This window comes from Oncorhynchus clarkii, chromosome 16 (assembly GCF_045791955.1).
Source record: "Oncorhynchus clarkii lewisi isolate Uvic-CL-2024 chromosome 16, UVic_Ocla_1.0, whole genome shotgun sequence".
Classification (NCBI taxonomy): Eukaryota; Metazoa; Chordata; class Actinopteri; order Salmoniformes; family Salmonidae; genus Oncorhynchus; species Oncorhynchus clarkii.
Window position 1 is genome coordinate 15,498,266 of NC_092162.1, and position 22,762 is coordinate 15,521,027.

The 22,762-nt window shown below is 41.1% G+C and overlaps 1 protein-coding gene across 6 annotated transcripts in view; it reads right to left on the bottom strand.

Annotated features, from left to right (window-relative positions):
* LOC139368030 (phosphatidylethanolamine N-methyltransferase) overlaps positions 1 to 22,762 on the bottom strand; it is a 118,222-nt gene that overhangs the window by 31,753 nt on the left and 63,707 nt on the right. For all 6 annotated transcript variants that reach the window (XM_071106532.1, XM_071106536.1, XM_071106535.1 and 3 more), the window contains exons 3-4: positions 15,473 to 15,588; positions 3,104 to 3,249 (exon numbers count right to left, since the gene is read on the bottom strand). In XM_071106532.1, coding sequence (XP_070962633.1) covers positions 3,104 to 3,249; positions 15,473 to 15,588 — 262 coding nt within the window. The remainder of the gene's footprint in view (positions 1 to 3,103; positions 3,250 to 15,472; positions 15,589 to 22,762) is intronic.

Here is a 22,762-nt window from a genome sequence, read left to right on the forward strand (position 1 = left end):
ATAAAGCCTTGACGACAATATAACATCCTGTTCCAAGGATGTGGGGACAACGGTCCAATGTCAGAATGGTTCAGATAATAACTACAGAACGAAGCCAACATCAGCGTGAGCTTTGGCTGCGAATGGTATGAACTTTGAACTCTTATTCACTACAGAAGTGATACCTCCTAGCTGTTGAGTTAGCAACAGCCGCTGCAAACGAGGGTTAGGAAGGAACAGACAGAGTATCCCGTCTACCACACAACGGCGTTACTACAACGTATCCAATTGACAACCAGAGACATTCTTCAAAGGACAAAGGACTCGGTTGGACAACACGGCCTTCCATCTACCACCAACCTACCGAAGCGCAGCTCAGAGTAAATATTTATTGCATTTTCCTTTTCCAAATGGGCGGTAATTTAGAATGCATAAGACACTGTATTTACGATAGCACAGCTTTGCCCTTTGTTCTTCAGTCTTCCCACTCTTTCACTCAAACCCAGCCCCTTTTCTTTTGTGTAGCAAGCTGTCATATCTGTTCCGCCCACTAGGGACGTTTTCCTTTATGACGTAATTTGTAATCAAGTTATGATTTAATTATGTGTAATTCTGTGTGATTAGTTAGGTATTTAGTAAATAAATAATTAAACCCAATTTTGTATTGCTGATTCAACTTGTTAGCCAGGGTTCGTGCAGATAACCAAGAATTTACAACTTTCAGATGAGACTGAATTAAGATGACGATTAATATTGACTGCTATTGATGTAAAATCTTATTAGGTCTTTAAGAGTTTATTCGGAAGATAACAGCTCTATAAATATTATTTAGTGGTGGCCGACTCTCTAGTTAATTACTTAATTAACAGAGGTTACACTAAAGTAAGGTGTAGGCTGATGCATTTCTCAGTGTAACTAGAGAACCCGCATGGCTTCGACTGCAGTGTGAATTATTTTCCATACAAACAGTACCTCTCTCTCTAAGTAAAACAGACAAGTTGATCTTTTCTAATTCACACAGATGGCCATTTCCATTTTCTCTTTAAAATGCCAAATGTAAGAGGCAGGTAAATACATGTTTTTATATATAATGGGTTACATTATGTAGTCTGTGTGATAGACTTACATCAACAAATCTTTGCTGAATAGAAACCTGGCTTTTAGGGGGTCATAACAAAACCATGGTAAGCTAAATTGACTTTCTCTGCGTCACTTTAGAAGATAACTATATTTTTCAATTTGGTTACGAGACTTCAAACCCAGATTTGTTGACAACTGACCAAAGTCACTGAAGGAGGGTTTCTTTACAGTACACTACATTATCTAGAGACTCGAAGCCCCCCCACCAAACTGATGTGGCTCTGCTTTATGTATTCTTTGAGTATTAGAAATACCGGTCTCTTGACGTTAAAAAAAAACTAAATGACACTCAGCATTCACATGATGGCTTAAAGGTAAAAAATAGAAGTGGTAAGCTCATGTTCTCTGTCTACATGATAAAGAGAGTTTCAGAGAAAAACATGAATGCAAGAGCTGTGGTATATGGACAAAAACCCATTAGAGTGATACGTTTATAACAATAAATGTGCACCTCCGTTACTTTTTTACATTACCCTTAAAACTACTACTAATTTGAATGGCATTGCTATCAACGTACCCATTAGCAAATTGGCCATATTAGCAGACTTAATTCATTTCAAACATCACATTTCCGTATAGGTAAACTATTTATATTTACTGACATCCTCGGTAAGTGGTCAGTTCGGTCGTCACGATAATTTTCTGTTTATCATCCCCGCTCTTATGAACACAATTTCGAAAAAGGTGTAGCTGCACGCACCCTACATGATCTTTTTAGAGGTTTGGAGGCCCCACAAACACTTACTCTCTTCGGAATCACCTCAAAACGCACTAGTCAGTTTACCTCCCCTCATGTCAATTGGTATGTTATTCGTCCTAGTCTACCCACCTAAAACTCCACCATCACCCGTTACGAGGATAAACACTAACTTCATAAACAGCCATCATTGTTCACTTAGCTGCTCCACAGCCAATGGGCTTGGTTTCACTTTAGGAGCTATGGCACTGTAGCTCATTCTAAATCACAGTTACCCATTCACACCTTATGGCAGTAAACACAAGTAACCGCTGCATGATTTGATTATTCCAAGCGTACTGTTGACACCTTTATCTTCCTTCAGGGCCTATTGACCTCCACAGTAGAAGACATAAAAAAGAAACATAGAAACTGACAGAAGAATTGGACCCAGGAGCTTCAAAACATTGTGGGATTCAGAGTGAGTCAACATTGAGTTATAGTTATTTTTAAACAAGCTCTGAGGCAGGGAGAAAAAGGGACCTGAGCAATACAAAAACATTTAAACAACAACAAGAGGCCTTAGGAGGACAACAGACGGAGCGTGAACAGAGGCTGAGTAAGCAGCTGAGCCCTATGGGTGTTTGATACCAAATCATAGAGCGGCGTAAAACCACAGGGCAGCATGTAGCCTAGCGGGCCAGTAACCGAAAAGTCGCTGTGTTATATTGCAAGTGGCTAATATTGCGTTGATTCGATCACAATTCCAACAGTAGAGCGAAACGTTGATACTGTTAACTAAAGGGGGAAACTCTAGAAAGTTGAGTGAAGTTTTAATTTCTTCTGTGCGGCAGTCTGAGGGGAGCTGCAGGCCCGCAGTCTAGAGGTAACATTGGTAGTAGTTGCCAGGCGCACCAGTTTGAGTGTGTCAAGAACTGCAATGCTGCTGGGTATCAAGAATGGTCCACTACCCAAAGGACAGCATTGAAGTCGAGATGGGCCCTGTGGAATGCTTTCAACACCTTACAGAGTTCATGCCCTGATTAATTGAAGCAGTTCTGAGGGCAAAAGGGGCGAAACTCAATATTAGGAAGGTGTTCCTAATTCTTTGGACTCTCAGTGTACATGTATTAAAAGAAACTCCCCACACACTGCACTTTTTAAGTCTTATGTATTTACTGTGCTAACGCCAAGTCTCACAACCTTTCTGCGAGAGCACAGCATTTGCACATATGTCACCACAATAAAAACAAATAATAGGTCTATAATATATTCTGAAAAGCAGTGGAGAGAAACTTTAAGACCCACCCAGGAAGGTCCCAGTGAATCCGAGAGCCAGGAAGCTGGTGACCACCAAGACAGAGCCCAGGGCCATGAGAGCTGCCCCCGCGTAGAACACCTCTGGGCTGGCCATCACCTCCCACCTCGCCTGGGCCTTCATCGCCACTGTCATACTGGAGAGAGGGAAGGGGCGTGGGGGGAAGGGGAGGATTAAGGGATAGGAAGAGGTAAAGATGCAGATGGAGAGGAGGAAAAGAGGAGATGAAAGAACAGAGAGAAGCGAAGGGAGATGAGAGAGAAGGAGAGAGAGAAGAGAGAACAGAAAAGAAGGGGGAAAGGGGAGATAAGGCTAGAAATTAGCAGGCAGCCTGGTTTTTGTTAACATAATCATACATATGAAACAGGAGAGATGATTAAACATGTATGTCAATGAAGTACGCAAAGCTGGCCTAGTTTCTTAAGGTCAACACATCACTGAAATTACATTTGGGTTAATGTTTTGCTGAGAAGAGCAAGCACAAACAATTTAAGCAATGTATCTGATAATGATGGCCAAAAGTAAACTTTCCCAGGGGTTTGGATTGAAAAACACAGATACTGTGTATACTCTGAGCCCTCTACGCACAGTACCCATAACATGTTTAGAGTTTCATGATAAATGATCAGGGAACACCAGCGATATAACGCAGAATGATCTTGATTACATTTAATATCAAAGTACACAGTAAAACTTTGAAGGACTCCCAACTTAACCCATGATCTGATAAGAAAACGTTTCCCATGACTTTATTTGGTTGTGATTTATTTGCTGTTGTCATGGAAACTATGCAACAGGCTCTCACAGTCTCTTTCATCTACTTTGTCCAAACATTACATTTCGAAGTTGGTTGCTGCTCCTACTGTTCTGTATCATTCCATTTCTCCAAATGTAAACATTTTTAAAAGTTAAGGCACTCATTCTGAATGGGTAAGGTAAGGGTTAAGGTTTTGGATAGGGTTTAAACAAAAAAATTAAAAGCAGTTTCCACGACTGGGATTATGTACCACCCCCATTCACAACGCCCTAATAAAACCAGAGCCTACTTGATGGAAATAGCTCACTGTTGCCTCTAGTGGCCAGTTTTGAAAGCATTTCCCGACATCCTCAGGACATGGATAGACATCCATCTTCGACGTCAATCTTGAACTATCTCCCTGAGTTGATGTTAACCAGACAGAGTTTAAAGGTGACATTCATTTTTCTTGTTATTTTCACACACAAAAAGCTGGTGACAAATGACAGACAGAAACTTACCTTCAACTGAAGCAAAAATAATGAACAATGACCAATGAAAATGACAGTAACAGAGAATTACAAAAACAGGGAGTTACTCCTCCCCTTCCATCTCAAATCACAGCTGCCACAGTGAGTCTTCGGCAGCAGGTGTTCCTACCAGGATCCCAGCACCCACACACAATTCCTGGTAGTCTGCCTTTGAAGTTGAATGCAATGCAACAGAAATGTGCACATCACAACAACACAGACCCTCCTGCCAGCTTTCCTAACCTAGTTTTCTTCTGATACCAACCTAGTTTCCCCTTATGGTCTGGAAAATAGTTTTCCATACATAATGTACGCATGCACAAACAAAAGCTATGCGCGCACACTCATACAGGCCAGGGATCTACGGTAACCTATTTTATTGATTTATATATTTTATTTTAGAGAACGTTTGCAGCTAAGATGAAACATGTAAGTGCACACAAAGACATGTAGGAGGAGCACAACGAAAACATAAAAAAATATGTGAGCGTCAGCGTTACCCACCACCATCAACAAAACACCAAATGATGGAATTCCTTATGGAAGAATGGTGTCGCATTTCTCCAAGAGGTCTATGTCAAGGCGCATTGGAGCTGTTCTGGCGGCTTGTGGTGGCCCAACGCCTTATTAAGGACCTTTATGTTGGTGTTTCCTTTATTTTGGCAGTTACCTGTACATACACACATGCACAAACAAAAGCTACACACGCAGACACAGATAAGCATGGAACGGAGGGCATTAAGAAACAGAAAGAATTACGAATCTCCAGATTCGTAGAGAAGAGTCAGCCGGGGTGTAGCTTCAATCTCATATTTTCTAGGTCTCTGGGCCACTGTCAGCTAGGAGTCATTATGAATAAAAAAGTGAACTAAACCCACTCCAAACCCTCTTAGAACACAGCAGAGACAGGCAGAGACAAGACGTCCGACAAAACATCCGACAAGACAACACATACTGTATGAGTCATCGACATGTAGCATGTTTTCACTCTTACTAATACACAGCTATAGAACACAACAGACATGATGAATAACCAGACAACCAAAGCAAATTCTTTAATTGAAAAGGGACATGTTTTCGTGCAGTGCATTGATTTTCATCGCAACTGTTTTTGTCCTTGAAGAAAATATCAGAGCTGGAAAAATTTACTAATAATAATAATACTAGTGGGCCATTTTCCCTTCACCATATACACTGAGTGTACAAAACATTAGGAACACCTTCCTAATATTGAGTTGCACCCCCTTTAGCCTTCAGAAAAGCCTCAATTCGTCAGGGCATGACTCTACAAGGTGTCGAAAGCGTTCCACAGGGATGCTGGCCCATGTTGACTCAAATGCTTTCCACAGTCGTGCAGTGCATTGATTTTCATCGCAACTGTTTTTGTCCTTGAAGAAAATATCAGAGCTGGAAAAATTTACTAATAATAATAATACTAGTGGGCCATTTTCCCTTCACCATATACACTGAGTGTACAAAACATTAGGAACACCTTCCTAATATTGAGTTGCACCCCCTTTAGCCTTCAGAAAAGCCTAAATTCGTCAGGGCATGACTCTACAAGGTGTCGAAAGCGTTCCACAGGGATGCTGGCCCATGTTGACTCAAATGCTTTCCACAGTTGTGTCAAGTTGACTGGGTCATGAAAATTGAAGGTGTTGGCTCATTCATTCGTATGGCCACTTGCTCTCTCCTCTGCTGTCCCACTTTGGGTGGTGGAGCATTCTTGATACACACAGGTAACTGTTGAGCATGAAAAACCCAGCAGCATGGCACTTGGCACCAACTACCATACCCCTTTCAAAAGGCACTTCAAATCTTCTGTCTTGTCCATTCATCCTCTGAATGGCACACACACAGTGCATTTGGAATGTATTCAGACCCCTTCACTCTTCCACATTTTGTTACGTGGATTAAATTGTCCCCCCCCCCCATCAATCTACACACAATACCCCATAATGACAAAGCAAAAACAGGATTTCAGACAAGCATTTAAAAAAGGAAATATCACATTTATTTAAGTATTCAAACCTTTTAGTCAGTACTTTGTTGAAGCACCTTTGGAAGCAATTACAGCCTTGAGTCTTCTTGGGTGTGACGCTACAAGCTTGGCACACCTGTATTTGGGGAGTTTCTCTCATTCTTCTCCGCAGATCCTCTCAAGCTCTGTCAGGTTGGATGGATTTCAGATTTCTCCAGAGATGTTCGATTGGGTTCAAGTCCGGGGTCTGGCTGGGCTACTCGAGGACATTGAGACTTGTCCCAAAGCCACTCCTGCATTGTCTTGGCTGTGTTGGAAGAACCTTTGCCCCAGTCTGAGGTCCTGAGCGCTCTGGAGAAGGTTTTCATCAAGGATGTCTCTGTACTTTGCTTTGTCTCCCAGTCCCTGCCGCTTAAAAACATCCCCACAGCATGATGCTGCCACCACCATGATTCACCGTAGGGATGGAGCCAGGTTTCCTCCAGATGTGACACTTGGCATTTAGGCCAAAGAGTTCAATCTTGGATTCATCAGACCAGAGAATCTTGTTTCTCATGGTCTAAGAGTCTGTAGGTGCCTTTTGGAAAACTCTAAACGGGCTGTCATCACCACAGATGATCTCTAGAGCGCTGTCACTGACCATTGGGTTCATGGCAGTGGTGTAAAGTACTTAAGTAAAAATACTTGAAAGCACCAATTAATAGTTTTTTTGGGTATCTGTACTTTACTTTTACTTCACTACCATCCTTAAGAAAATAATGTACATTTTACTTCATACATTTTCCTTGACACCCAAAAGTATTCATTTTGAATGCTTAGCAAGACAGGAAAATGGTTCAGTTCACGCACTTAAGAGAACATCCCTGGTCATCCCTACTGCCTCGGATCTGGCGGACTCACTAAACACATATGCTTTGTTTGTAAATTACAGTACCAGTCAAAAGATTGGACACACCTACTCATTCAATGGTTTTCTTTATTTTTACTATTTTCTAAATTGTAGCATAATAGTGAAGACATCAAAAACAATGAAATAACACATGGAATCATGTAGTCAGCAAAAAACGATATTTTATATAAAAGAGTCTTCAAAGTAACCACCCTTTGCCTTGACAGCTTTGCATACTCTTGGCATTCTCTCAACCAGCTCCATGCTTCAAAGAAACCACTATTAAAGGACACCAATAAGAAGAAGAGACTAGCTTGGGCCAAGAAACATGAGCAATGGACATTGGACCATTGGAAATCTGTCTATTGGTCTGATGAACTCAAATTTGGGATTTTTGGTTCCAACCGCCCTGTCTTTGTGAGACGCAGAGTAGGTGAACAGATGATCTCTGCATGTGTGGTTCCCACCGTGAAGCACGGAGGTGGTGTGATGGTCCTTTGCTGGTGACTGTCTGTTACTTAGAATTCAAGGCACATTTTACAAGCATGGCTACCACAGCATTCTGCAGCGATAAGCCATCCCATCTGGTTTGCACTTAGTGGGACTATCATTTGTTTTCAACAGGACAATGACCCAACACACCTCCAGGCTGTGTAAGAGCTATTTGACCAAGGAGAGTGATGGAGTGCTGCATCAGATGACCTGGCCTCCACAATCACCTGACCTCAACCCAATTGATATGGTTTGAGAGGAGTTGGACCACAGAGTGAAGGAAAAGCAGCCAACAAGTGCGCAGCATATGTGGGAACTCCTGTAATACTGTTGGCATTCCAGGTGAAGCTGGTTGAGAGAATGCCAAGAGTGTGCAAAGCTGTCATCAAGGCAAAGGGTGGCTACTTTAAGAATCTCAAATTATTTGTTTAACACTTTTTTGGTTACTACATGATTCCATGTGTTATTTCATAGTTTATGTCTTCACTATTATTATACAATGCAGAAAATAGTAAAAATAAAGAAAAATGGAATGAGTAGTTGTGTCCAAACCTTTGACAGGTACAGTATATATACTTTTTCTTCCACTTTGACATAAGAGTACTTGGCAAAGATTGTTAACAGAAAATGACAATTAAATCAATTTTAATCCCACTTTGTAAAACAAAATGTGAAGAAATCCAAGGGGTCTGAATACTTTTGTAAGGCACTCGATACTTTTACAATGCACTCTCGCAGCTTGAGACTCCTGTCACTTGGTTGACTGAATAGGGTCTCCTGAGGCACAGAAAGTTGTCATGGTACCTTAGGTGTTAAACATAACAGATTTGATAAACATACGCCCCACTCAAGAGAGTGAGTCATCATACTGCAACAATTTGTGACAGTTAAAGAGTTAGACCTGATTATAACAGCATCTTGAAGCAGCATCTGAAGGAAACTGGGATGTCGAGAAGGTGAGTAGTGAACATTTTTTCTCTGACATTGAGATACATACAGTACTTTCAACAGTTCAAAAGAACCTTCAATTCTTCGGTCCCATCATGAGAGACTGAGAGCGAGCATAGCATAGAGCATAGATGTGAATGAACAGAGGAGATCAAAATAAATAACCGTTATCCTATGAAGGAAGGGATTTATTGATTACTTTATTCATCGTTTCTCGTCAAACGTTTCCTGTGAGTGGGAGAAATACAGAAGCCGTAATAGCCAGGAGAGGCTGAGTCTGGGGAGTTTGGGGGGGGGGGGGGGGGGGGGGGGGGGGAATAGCTTCTCTTGAGGACAGCAGGGTTTTCATTTCGACACAGAACGCTGTGGATGGTTCATAATAATGTCCGGAACAGAGCGAATGGAATGGCATCAAACACTACCGCGAGCCCGTCCTACCCAGGTTAAGGTGCCAGCAACCTCCTGTAGTGGGATGTGATTATTGAACCTCATATGATGTTAAGGGCCACAGAAGAAAAATACAAAAAACACTGTCAAACACTGAAGCATCTACAAACACTATTACAACCCGAAGCCTCTATGCAACTACTACAACTATTGCTTCTTATAACCAGACCCTTGAATAACTTCATTTAAGACAGCTATACCTGTATACACTATTGAGAGAGTTGGATGGGGGACTAGTATACTTAATGGAGGCACAAAGACCACTCGGAGGTGTTATGTGACGTAGTGTTGTATCCTTGCACATGCACAAATAGACGAACACGCGTTGCATTACACGGTGCCTTCGGAAAGTATTCAGACCCCTTCCCCCTTTCCACATCTAGATTTAAATCATTTTGTAAACCTCAATTTACACACAATACCCCATAACGACAAAGCAAAAACAGTTTTTTAGACATTATTGCAAAACTATTAAAAATAGAAAACAGAAACACCTTACCACGCCGGACGAGATGTTTGCATTTTTACGGTCCTCTAACAAATTGTGCTATTGTATGCGTTTTTTGGTGTTATTGGTAACTTATTTTGTATATAATGTTCCGCAACCGTATCTTATGACCGAAAAGAGCTTCTAGATATCAGGACAGCGTTGGTGTCTAGTGGCCTCCTTGTTCGAACACGCCTTTTCAGTTCTGCCAACAAATTTTCTATAGGATTGAGGTCAGGGCTTTGTGATGGCCACACCAATACCTTGACTTTGTTGTCCTTAAGCCATTTTGCCACAACTTTGGAAGTATGCTTGGGGTCATTGTCCATTTGGAAGACCCATTTGCGACCAAGCTTTAACTTCCTGACTGGTGTCTTGAGCTGTTGCTTTAATATATCAACATACATTTCTTTCCTCATGGTGCCATCTATTTTGTGAAGTGCACGAGTCCCTCCTGCAGCAAAGCACCCCCACAACATGATGTTGCCACCTCCGTGCTTCACGGTTGGGATGGTGTTCTTCGGCTTCCAAGCTTCCCCCTTTTTCCTCCAAACATAAATGGTCATTATGGCCAAACAGTTGGAGTGGTCTTTGTGCCTCCATTAAGTATACTAGTCCCCCATCCAACTCTCTCAATAGTGTATATTTTTGTTTCACCAGACCAGAGGACATTTCTCCAAAAGTACGATCTTTATCCTCATGTGCAGTTGCAAGCCGTAGTCTGTCTTTTTTATGGCGGTTTTGGAGCAGTGGCTTCTTCCTTGCTGAGCGGACTTTCAGGTAATGTCGATATAGGATTAGTTTTACTGTGGAGACAGATACTCTTGTACCGGTTTCCTCAAATTCACTCAAATGATGTCAATTGCCTATCAGAAGCTTCTAAAGCCATGACATCATTTTCTGGAATTTTCCAAGCTGTTTAAAGGCACATTTAACTTAGCATATGTAAACTTCTGACCCACTAGAATTGTGAGACAGTGAATTATGTGAATAAACAATTGTTGGAAAAATTACTTGTCATGCACAAAGTAGATGTCCTAACCAACTTGCCAAAACTATAGTTTGTGAACAAGAAATTTGTGGAGTGGTTGAAAAACGCGTTTTAATGACTCCAACCTAAGTGTATGTAAACTTCCGCCTTCCACTGTATATCCTACCAACGGGACATTAAAAACTGTAATATCTTATGTTTCACCGAGTCATGGCTGAACGATGACATGAATAACATACAGCTGGCGGGTTTTACAAGTTTTCGGCAGGATAGAACAGCAGCCTCTGGAAAGCCGCCTACGTATATCTGTAAACAACAGCTGGTGCACAAAAAGTCTCGAGGTTTTGCATGCCTGAGGTAGAGTATCTCATGATAAGCTGTAGACCACACTATTTACTAGAGGCCGATTAATCAGAATGGCCGATTAATTAGGGCCTATTTCAAGTTTTCATAAACAATCGGAAATCTGTATTTTTGGGCGCCGATTTCCGATTGAAAAAATACATATTTTTTAAATATATTTTTTAATATCTTTATTTAACTAGGCAAGTCAGTTAAGAACACATTCTTATTTTCAATTGACGGCCTAGGAACGGTGGGTTAACTGCCTTGCTCAGGGGCAGAACGACAGATTTTCACCATGTCAGCTCAGGGGATCCAATCTTGCAACCTTACAGTTAACTGGTCCAACGCTCTAACCACATGTACTCCACGAGGAGCCCGCCTGTTACGCGAATGCAGTAAAAGCCAAGGTAAGTTGCTAGCTAGCATTAAACTTATCTTATAAAAAACAATCAATCATAATCACTAGTTATAACTACTAATCCAAACAAGTTTCTTTGGTGTGATGATACCAAGATTGAACTGTTCAGCCTGAATGACAAAGGTCACGCCTGGAGGAAACCTGGCACCATCCATACAGTGAAGCATGGTGGTGGCAGTATCATGCTGTGGGAAGGTTTTTCAGTGGCAGGGACTGGGACACTAGTCAGGATCCTGCTGTGGGAATGTTTTTCAGCGGCAGGGACTGGGGACACCAGTCAGGATCGAGGGCAAGATTAACGGAGCAAAGTACAGAGAGATGCTTGATGAAAACCTGCTCCAGACTGGGGCGAAGGTTCACCTTCCAACAGGACAATGACCCTAAGCACACAGCCATGAAAACGCAGGAGTGGCTTCGGGACAAGTCTCAATGTCCTTGAGTGGCCCAACCAGAGCCCAGACTTGAACCCAATCGAAAATCTCTGGAGAGACCTAAAAATAGCTTTGCAGCGACGCTCCCCAACCAACCTGACAGAGCTAGAGAAGCTCTGCAGAGAAGAATGGGAGAAACTCCAAACACAGCTGTGCCAAGCTTGTAGCGTCATACCTAAGAGGACTCGAGGATGTACTGAGTAAAGGGTTTGAATACTTATTTAAATGTGATATTTCAGTAGTTTTTATACATTTGCAAACATTTCTAAAAACCTGTTTTTGCTTTGTCATTATGGGGTATTGTGTGTAGATTGATGTGGGGAAAAAACGATGTTATCCATTTTAGAATAAGGCTGTAATGTAACATGTGGTAAAGGTCAAGGGGTCTGAATTATTTCCGTATGCACTGTAAATGTTTATAAAAACTTGAGAGCACTCTGGTGCCAGTACAGCACAAAGGGTCCCTCATCCTCGTTTGAGCTTTCAGGGCTCATAAACTGGTAAAGTCCTAATAATCTAGACACTTCAATTGAGTCATCATCAAGGGAGTCTAAATCAAGAGCTCTTAGAGAATTATAGTGCTGTTCAAAGGCATTGATTCGTTTTTTATACACTACTGTTCAAAAGTTTGGGGTGACTTAGAAATGTCCTTGTTTTTGAAAGAAAATGACATGTTTTGACCATTAAAATAACATCAAGTTGATCAGAAATACAGTGTAGACATTGTTAATGTTGTAAATTACTATTATAGGGGTAAACGGAAGATTATTTATGGATTATCAACAAAGGCATACAGAGGCCCATTATGAGCAACCATCACTCCTGTGTTCCAATGGTACGTTGTGTTAGCTAATCCAAGTTGATAATTTTAGAAGGCTAGTTGATCATTAGAAAACCCTTTTGCAATTATGTTAGCACAGCTGAAAACTGTTGTTCTGATTAAAGAAGCAATAAAACTGGCCTTCTTTAGACTAGTTGAGTATCTGGAGCATCAGCATTTGTGGGTTCGATTACAGGCTCAAAAAGGCCAGAAACAAAGACCTTTCTTCTAAAACTCTTCAGTCTATTCTTGTTCTGAGAAAGTAAGGCTATTCCATGCGAGAAATTGCCAAAAAACTGAAGATCTCGTAAAACGCTCTGTACTACTCCCTTCACAGAACAGAGCAAACTGTCTCTAAACAGAATAGAAAGAGGAGTGGGAGGCCCCGGTGCACAACTGAGCAAAAGGATAAGTACATTAGAGTGTCTAGTTTGAGAAACAGACGCCTCACAAGTCCTCAACTGGCAGCTTCATTAAATAGTACCAGCAAAACACCAGTCTCAACATCAACAGTGAAGAGGTGACTCCGGGATGCTGGCCTTCTAGGCAGAGTTGCAAAGAAAATGCCATATCTCATCCTGGGCAATAAAAATAAGATTAAGATGGGCAAAATAACACAGACACTGGACAGAGGAACCTATTCACTGTTGTAAATAGTCATTTACAACATTAACAATGTCTTCACTGTATTTGTTACTTAAATTGACTTTATATTTTTTTATTTCAGAAACAAGGACATTTCTATGTGACCCCAAACTTTTGAATGGCAGTGTATATATAATGTATTCCTATCTCATAGGGTCAGAGGGAAAAATCATTCACAAACGTCTTCATTAAAAATGCTAATTTATGAAGTTCTCCATGGCTCGGTTAGTGTTATTGTTGTTGACTGGTGCCCACAGGGAGGTGGTGACAAAATAGCTGTGGCGTTGCGGGCAAGAGGGACTGGCATGGCTTTTAGAAAATCAGCATGGCATTCATGCAATTATACACAATCTTGTTGCGTGTGTGTGTGTGTGTGTGTGTGCATGAGTGCGAGCGCATGAGTGTTTATCTTCATATAAGCTGTGCATGTCCGTGGTGCTTGTGTGTGTACACAAACTAACTTTCTAACTCTAGGATACTCAGAGCTCAGACGCACCATGCTGGGACAGAAGGGTTTTGTCAGCAACAGACTAAGCCATGAGGCGAGCTAGCGAGAGTGTGTGTGTTGTGCAATTGAAGAGGTCAGGTCACACTACTCTAACTTAAGGGTTTAACACACTGCTCCATCTGTCAATCTCTGTTCATTCAGTACGTCAGAGGTGAAGGCAGGTTATAAATACAAGCACAAAAGCTCCCCACACCTCTGAGAGCTGTCATTATGTCTAAATGGGCTACCAGACAGAGAGAGATGGGAGGGTGGAGGCTGGAAATTGAAACTGTCAGATAAATTGGTGTTGGGTACTTTCTGAATACGTCTTTCAAAACCAGCTCTACCTACCAGGAAAAGGGGCACACCCTCCACCCCTACTCACCCCTCACGACCAGGTTAGTGCAAGGACAGTCTTGGGGTGGGAAAGCCATCCAATCCAGGAAACTAGAAGTAACTTGTGCAACATTTAGTTTCACTAAGTAAAAGTGGGTCTGTCTGTCTAAACTGATGGAGTAAGTCAGACAAGTAGCTCTCTATGAATGGATAGTTACTCCTCACAAACACAAACAGGAAAATACCAGAAGCAGTAAACTGTTGGTCATTCTGTCCAAATATGGAGAGGAGCTGAGAGGTCCATTCATTTCAATGAAAGTTGTATATTTTCCAAAGAGCATTTTCCACTTCAATCATAATGGCCAACTATGTGAATTATTTGGAAAAAGAGAATAGACAGTCACTTCTTGGGGAAACCCCTAAAGGTCTCTCCACTTTGTCAAGTATCACATGAAACATAGTATTAGCACAAAGATAGATATGGTATTAGCTATGACTTAAGATCACTTTGTCTTGGGAGCCACAGCCTTGAGCTACACTTGAACTCCAACATACTGCAGAAACATACAGCGATTTGGAACTCAAATGTGCATCGCCACGACGGACATTCTGCAGCAATTACAGGTCACCAGTACAAAAAGTTACCGTTGTACAGCCTTCAGCCATAAGACTGACCATAGGGTGGATTCGACACGACTGGTCACAGCGGGAATTGAAGTGCGAAGAGTGTGACGAAGGAGAAGGCTGTTTTTCCCTTCACTATCAGAGATAAATACAACATAACCTTGATCTACTACCACTCACACAAACGCAAGTAACCACCCCCCCTCCCTGTCTTTAAAGTAAACAAGGAGGATAACAATCACCTGGAGGGAGGGAGAGAGAAAGCGAGCGAGTGAGAGCGCAGAGAGAGAGAGCGAGTGAGCGCAGAGAGAGAGCGGCAGAGAGAGAGCTAGAGCGAGAGAGCGCAGAGAGAGAGCTAGAGAGAGAGCGCGCAGAGAGAGAGAGCGCAGAGAGAGAGCGGCAGAGAGAGCTAGAGAGAGAGAGCGCAGAGAGAGCTAGAGAGAGAGAGCGCAGAGAGAGAGAGTGCGGCAGAGAGCGCAGAGAGAGAGAGAGTGCGGCAGAGAGAGTGAGAGAGTGCGGCAGAGAGAGAGAGAGAGCGCGGCAGAGAGAGAGTGAGCGAGAGAGTGCGGCAGAGAGAGAGCGAGCGAGAGCTAGAGAGAGAGCGCAGAGAGAACGCAGAGAGAGAGCGCAGAGAGAGAGCACAAAGAGAGAGCTAGAGAGAGCGCAGAGAGAGAGCTAGAGAAAGCGAGCAAGAGAGAGCGCAGAAAGAGCAAGTGCAGAGAGGCAGAGAGCGCAGAGAGATGGACACCAACCTGTGACTGCGGTAGACATTGAGGAGGATGATGAGGGTGCCTAGGCAGTAGCAGGCCAGATAGGGACCCCCAAACAGTCTGGTCAAACCTCTCGTACGATGCTCCCAACGCGCCACCTGCAACACAAGTTTTACTTCATGAATAAAGTGCCTTTTTGGTCATATAACATAACTAAATATGTAATATAACTAAAATAACTATTTATTTCAACATTGTTATAAAAAGTATAGGTTCAACTTCATAACAAACATGTTTTCCCATCTCCAGAGATTAAATTTAAAAAATGATAATAAAAAAGGTGACAATTAAAGTGACTGGGTTGGCCGTAAGAGGGTGGACAATGTCACCTTAATAAATCTGCCATGAATCCCCAAGTGACAGGGGGAATAGAATATTGTTGTGTACAACAGGAAGTGGCAATTGAATGCAAGCTTAAAACATGTCTAGCACATCTATGGGCAACAGGGTTGACGTGTCATGCTCGACAGTCAGTTTTCCACCACAAAACAGAAAATAAATAAATATAAATTCTCACCCATCTGCACACAATACCCCATAATGACAAAGTGAATGTTTAGACATTTTTGCTAATTTATTTAAATGAAACACAGAAATAATCCATTTACATAACTATTCCCATCACTGAGTCAATACATGTTAGAATATATTTTAAGTATATTTAAAATTACCTAAATTGGAACAATTTTAAATAAATGTAATGCATTTAATGTTCATTTTATTAGCATTTAAGTATATTAAATACATATAAAATCATCTAAATTGAGACACTTTTTGAACTTAAGTTTATTGTTATTATATTAGATAAAGAACAAAAAATATATAATATGAAATACAACTTATAAATTAGAAATATACTAAAATGGTATTTGAATCAGAATTCCTGTATTTTCTTTCTAAAAAAAAGTGCATTTATAATGCGTTTCATGTATACTTCTACAAATAACACTTCTACTCATTAATGACATTAGCTACTGTATTGAGCCATGTAAAGGTTACCTTTACAATGAACACTTATGAGATATATGCACCATTGGGATTTCACACTTTAGTTGTTCACATACATTTTTGGTAATAAATGATAATTTCAAAAAAATTTGGAATGTATATGTAATTAAAAGTACTACATTATTCAGTTATAAAATGAATATCAAAATATTTGAATAAGCTAAATATGAGAAACAATATCATATTATAAATCAAAACTTCAACTGCAGAAAATGATGCTGGGGAATAAGCCAATGTTTGTGCACATGCATTTCTTTGAGTATGCTTCAAATATATGTATGTATATATGTATGTAAGTTAAGTATACTTTCAAAAACGTATATTTAAGTATATTTTCTTGCAATATGAAAAAGTATACTCTCAGGAAGCATGTTCCTCAGCTGTGTAATATCATTGTCAACTTTCTCTGCACTCTTCTGAACAGGAATTCAGAAGGTACTTCAAAACTCATTGGCACTGAAACTACAGTGCCTTGCAAAAGTACTCATATCCCTTGGATTTATTCACACTTTGTTGTCCTACTGAAAGGGAAATTTGTATCCCAGTGTCTGTTGGAAAGCAGACTGAAATAGGTTTTCCTCTCTGAGTTTAACTATTCCGTTTCTTTTTATCATAAAAAACTCCCTAGTTGCAGTCTAAGGCACTGCATCGCAGTGTTTGGGCGTTCGGGAGTCCCATAGGGCGGCGCACAATTGGTCCAGGGTCGTCCGGGTTAGGGGAGGGCCATTATTTGGTTCATCGTACTCTAGCGACTCCTTGTGACAGTCTTCAGTTGAACGGTGTTTCCTCCAACACATTGGTGCAGCTGGCTTCATGTCTTGGAGGACACATGACTCGACCTTCTCCTCTCTCGAGACCATTGGGGAGTTGCAGCGATGAGACAAAAATGTAACCACAAGATGGGGAGAAAAAGGGAGTAAAAATGTGCAAACCCATAACAGGATGCAGCCACCATCATGCTGGAAAATATGAAGTGGTTCTTAGTGATGTTTTTCTGGATTTGAATTTGTCCCAAAATAACACTTTGTATTCAGGACTTAAAAAAAAAAAAAATGGCCACATTATTTGCAGTTTTACTTTAGTGTCTTATTGCAACTAGGATATTTTTATTCTGTACAGGCTTCCTTCTTTTCACGCTGTCAATTAGGTTCAAATTGTAGAGTAACTACAATATTGTACTGAATAAAAAAACTGGAAACACTTATCTCCCTCACTAGCTTTAAGCACCAACTGTCAGAGCAGCTCACAGATTACTGCACCTGTACATAGCCCACCTATAATTTAGCCCAAACAACTACCTCTTTCCCTACTGTATTTAATTTATTTATTTTGCTCCTTTGCACCCCCATTATTTTTATTTCTACTTTGCACATTCTCCCATTGCAAATCTACCATTCCAGTGTTTTACTTGCTATATTGTATCTACTTTGCCACCATGGCCTTTTTGCCTTTACCTCCCTTATCTCACCTCATTTGCTCACATCGTATATAGACTTGTTTATACTGTATTATTGACTGTATGTTTGTTTTACTCCATGTGTAACTCTGAGTCGTTGTATGTGTCGAACTGCTTTGCTTTATCTTGGCCAGGTCGCAATTGTAAATGAGAACTTGTTCTCAACTTGCCTACCTGGTTAAATAAAGGTGAAATAAAAATAAAATAAAATAAATAAAATAAAATTGTAGAACAAGTCCACTTTGACAATATGGGGTATTGGTTGTAGGCCAGTGATAAAAAATCTCTCGATGTAATCCATTTTAAATTCAGGCTCTATCTAGCACAACAAAATGTGGGAAATAGTCAATGGGTAAATACATTCTGAAGGCCCTGTTTTAATAATAATAATAATAATAATAATAATAATAATAATAATAATAATAATAATAATAATACACTTTTAGGCCTAAGTGCAAAGCCTTATGTTAGCGGCAAATCCAACAACACATCACTGAGTAACTACAGTGCCTTGCGAAAGTATTCGGCCCCCTTGAACTTTGCGACCTTTTGCCACATTTCAGGCTTCAAACATAAAGATATAAAACTGTATTTTTTTGTGAAGAATCAACAACAAGTGGGACACAATCATGAAGTGGAACGACATTATTGGATATTTCAAACTTTTTTAACAAATCAAAAACTGAAAAATTGGGCGTGCAAAATTATTCAGCCCCCTTAAGTTAATACTTTGTAGCGCCACCTTTTGCTGCGATTACAGCTGTAAGTCGCTTGGGGTTCCATTCCTTCTTGCAAAACAGCTCGAGCTCAGTGAGGTTGGATGGAGAGCATTTGTGAACAGCAGTTTTCAGTTCTTTCCACAGATTCTCGATTGGATTCAGGTCTGGACTTTGACTTGGCCATTTTAACACCTGGATATGTTTATTATTGAACCATTCCATTGTAGATTTTGCTTTATGTTTTGGATCATTGTCTTGTTGGAAGACAAATCTCCGTCCCAGTCTCAGGTCTTTTGCAGACTCCATCAGGTTTTCTTCCAGAATGGTCCTGTATTTGGCTCAATCCATCTTCCCATCAATTTTAACCATCTTCCCTGTCCCTGCTGAAGAAAAGCAGGCCCAAACCATGATGCTGCCACCACCATGTTTGACAGTGGGGATGGTGTGTTCAGCTGTGTTGCTTTTACGCCAAACATAACGTTTTGCATTGTTGCCAAAAAGTTCAATTTTGGTTTCATCTGACCAGAGCACCTTCTTCCACATGTTTGGTGTGTCTCCCAGGTGGCTTGTGGCAAACTTTAAACGACACTTTTTATGGATATCTTTAAGAAATGGCTTTCTTCTTGCCACTTCCATAAAGGCCAGATTTGTGCAATATACGTCTGATTGTTGTCCTATGGACAGAGTCTCCCACCTCAGCTGTAGATCTCTGCAGTTCATCCAGAGTGATCATGGGCCTCTTGGCTGCATCTCTGATCAGTCTTCTCCTTGTATGAGCTGAAAGTTTAGAGGGACGGCCAGGTCTTGGTAGATTTGCAGTGGTCTGATACTCCTTCCATTTCAATATTATCGCTTGCACAGTGCTCCTTGGGATGTTTAAAGCTTGGGAAATCTTTTTGTATCCAAATCCGGCTTTAAACTTCTTCACAACAGTATCTCGGACCTGCCTGGTGTGTTCCTTGTTCTTCATGATGCTCTCTGCGCTTTTAACGGACCTCTGAGACTATCACAGTGCAGGTGCATTCATACGGAGACTTGATTACACACAGGTGGATTGTATTTATCATCATTAGTCATTTAGGTCAACATTGGATCATTCAGAGATCCTCACTGAACTTCTGGAGAGAGTTTACTGCACTGAAAGTAAAGGGGCTGAATAATTTTGCACGCCCAATTTTTCAGTTTTTGATTTGTTAAAAAAGTTTGAAATATCCAATAAATGTCGTTCCACTTCATGATTGTGTCCCACTTGTTGTTGATTCTTCACAAAAAAATACAGTTTTATATCTTTATGTTTGAAGCCTGAAATGTGGCAAAAGGTCGCAAAGTTCAAGGGGGCCGAATACTTTCGCAAGGCACTGTACCTCCTTATTTTCAAGCATGGTAGTGGCTGCATCATGGTATGGGTATGCTTGACATCGGCAAAGACTGGGGAGTTTTTCAGGATGAAAAGACATTGGATGGAGCTTAGCACAGGCAAAATCCCAGAGGAAAACATGTATCAGTCTGCTTTACAACTGACACTGGGAGAGGAATTCACCTTTCAGCAGGACAATAACCTACAACACAAGGTCACATCTACACTGGAGTTGCTTACCAAGAAGACAATGAATGTTCCAGAGTGGCCAAGTCACAGCTTTGACTTAAATCTGTCTGAAAATCTATGGCAAGACTTTAAAATGTCTGTTTAACCATGATCCCCAACACCTTGACAGAGCTTGAAGAATTATGAAAATAATAAAATGGGCAAATATTGCACAACACAGGTAGCTTATGAGACTTACTTACCCAAGACGACTGTTGTTGGTATTTCTAACATGTATTGACTCTAAGCATAATGGGATATTAATTGCTTAATTAACTCAGGAACCACATATGTATGAAAGTACCTGCCTTTAATTCCTTTTGTATCCCTCAATTACTAAGTGTTTCCATTATTTTGAGAGTTAACTGTACCTTATATGCTTTATGACAGAAGATACTATAAATACACAGGTAGATCAAAGCTTTACCACACTGTGTGAATGCATTCTGTGCCAGCACCATTCACAGATTCAATCAAGGCTTAGGTAACAGCCTGGACAAGCCACTCCATCCAGTTACTTACCACGGGTGTATTTCAGACAACAAGGTCCTGGCTCGTCTCTGATATGATGCATTAGGAGCTCTTAAATGTGTTTGTGTGGGCTCTATTACAGAGGTACTGAGTGTCTTAGTGGGTGCAGGCTCAGTCCCCCGGGGCCCGGTTCTCTGACAGGGCCTTAGAACCAGCCTAATCACCACATGAGATTCATGCCCCGTATTAATGCACGGCCGCGCTCCGTCCCTGTCCCCAGCCCAGGGAAACAGAGGGAACAGAACATGCCCTAATCACATGCATAACTGGCTACACATTAGAACTCCTCCTCCCCTCCTACAGCTATGCTATTTACTGTTTAACCATTTCAGAAAATGAAATTAGAGCATCGGTCTTAGGTCTTCGATTAGATCCTATTTCTATCTCATCCGATCACACAGACTATACCAGAAATGTCAGCCTTCGACAGTCTAGATGCACAGTTGATATATAACTAAACAACCAAAAGACAAAACCATTACTGTCTTGTCTAAAAAGCGATACTAATACCTTCTCCCCTGTCAAGGTGAACCTCATCTATAGCACACCGTGGCCGTTGTTCCACTAGACATTTATATTTCAGTCATTTAGCAGATGCTCTTATCCAGAGCAACTTACAGGAACAACTAGGGTTAATTGCCTTGCTCAAGGGCACAGACAGGGTTTTCACCTTGTCAGTTCAGGGATTCGAACTAGAGACTTTTCAGTTACTGGCCCAACGCCCTTAACCACTTGGCTACCTATGCTACAGTACGCAGCCCTGAGTAGTCAAAGCCTTGGGGAAAATAATACATGCAGGGTGCAGAGAAAAGCCAGAGTTTAGAATTCTAGACAAAATGGTTATGAAACACACACACACAGAGAGAGACAGAGAGAGACAGAACGAGAGAGAGAGAATGACCTTATCCCCACTCGACGAGACAGAAGGGCTGAATCCTATATTGAAATTCAACGCTACAAAACCAGCAGCAATGGTTTCCATGCAAACCGTTGTTTGTGCTCCTACAGTCTGACTCCACTGGCTATCGTGAGGACGAATCGGCTATGGAGACAAACAAACATTGCATTATTTGAGCAGGAGATCGAGACTATCAAATCGGTTATCCATCCATAATCATTTTAAATCAAGAGTGAAATCATGAATCTAAAGCACTTTAATTCTAAATATACACCACCGGTCAAAAGTATGGACACACCTACTGATTCCAGGGTTTTTCTTTATTTGTACTATTTTCTACATTGTAGAATATAGTGAAGACATCAAAACTATGAAATAACATGTGTTGTGACAAGGTAGGGGTGGTATACAGAAGATAGCCCTATTTGGAAAACAAACAAGTCCATATTATGGCAAGAACAGCTCAACCAAGCAAAGAGAAAATGACAGTCCATCATTACTTTAAGACATGAAAGTCAGTCAATACGTAACATTTTCAAGAACTTTGAAAGTTTCTTCATGTACAGTTGCAAAAACCATCAAGCGCCATGATGAAACTGGCTCTGACGAGGACCGCCACAGGAAAGGCAGACCCAGAGATACCTCTGCTGCAGAGGATAAGTTCATTAGAGTTACCAGCTTCAGAAATTGCAGCCCCAAAAAATGCTTCAGAGTTCAAGTAACAGACGCATCTTAACATCAACTGTTCATGGTCGAATTGCTGAAAAGAAACCAATAAGAAGAGACTTGGTTGGGCCAAGAAACACAAGCATTGGACATTACACCGGTGGAAATGTGTCATTTGGTTTGTTATATCTGGAGTCTCTCTCTCTCTCTCTCTGTCTCTGGCATGATGACTCCTTGCTGTCCACCTGGCCGTGCTGCTGCTCCAGTTTCAACTGTTCTGGCTATGGAATCCTGACCTGTTCACTGGACTACTAATAACACACATATCCCAATTTAGGTCACCTAGCAGTACGAACTCTGACGATAAATGGGGGGCAATCAATTCACATACGGTGTCCAGGGCACAGCT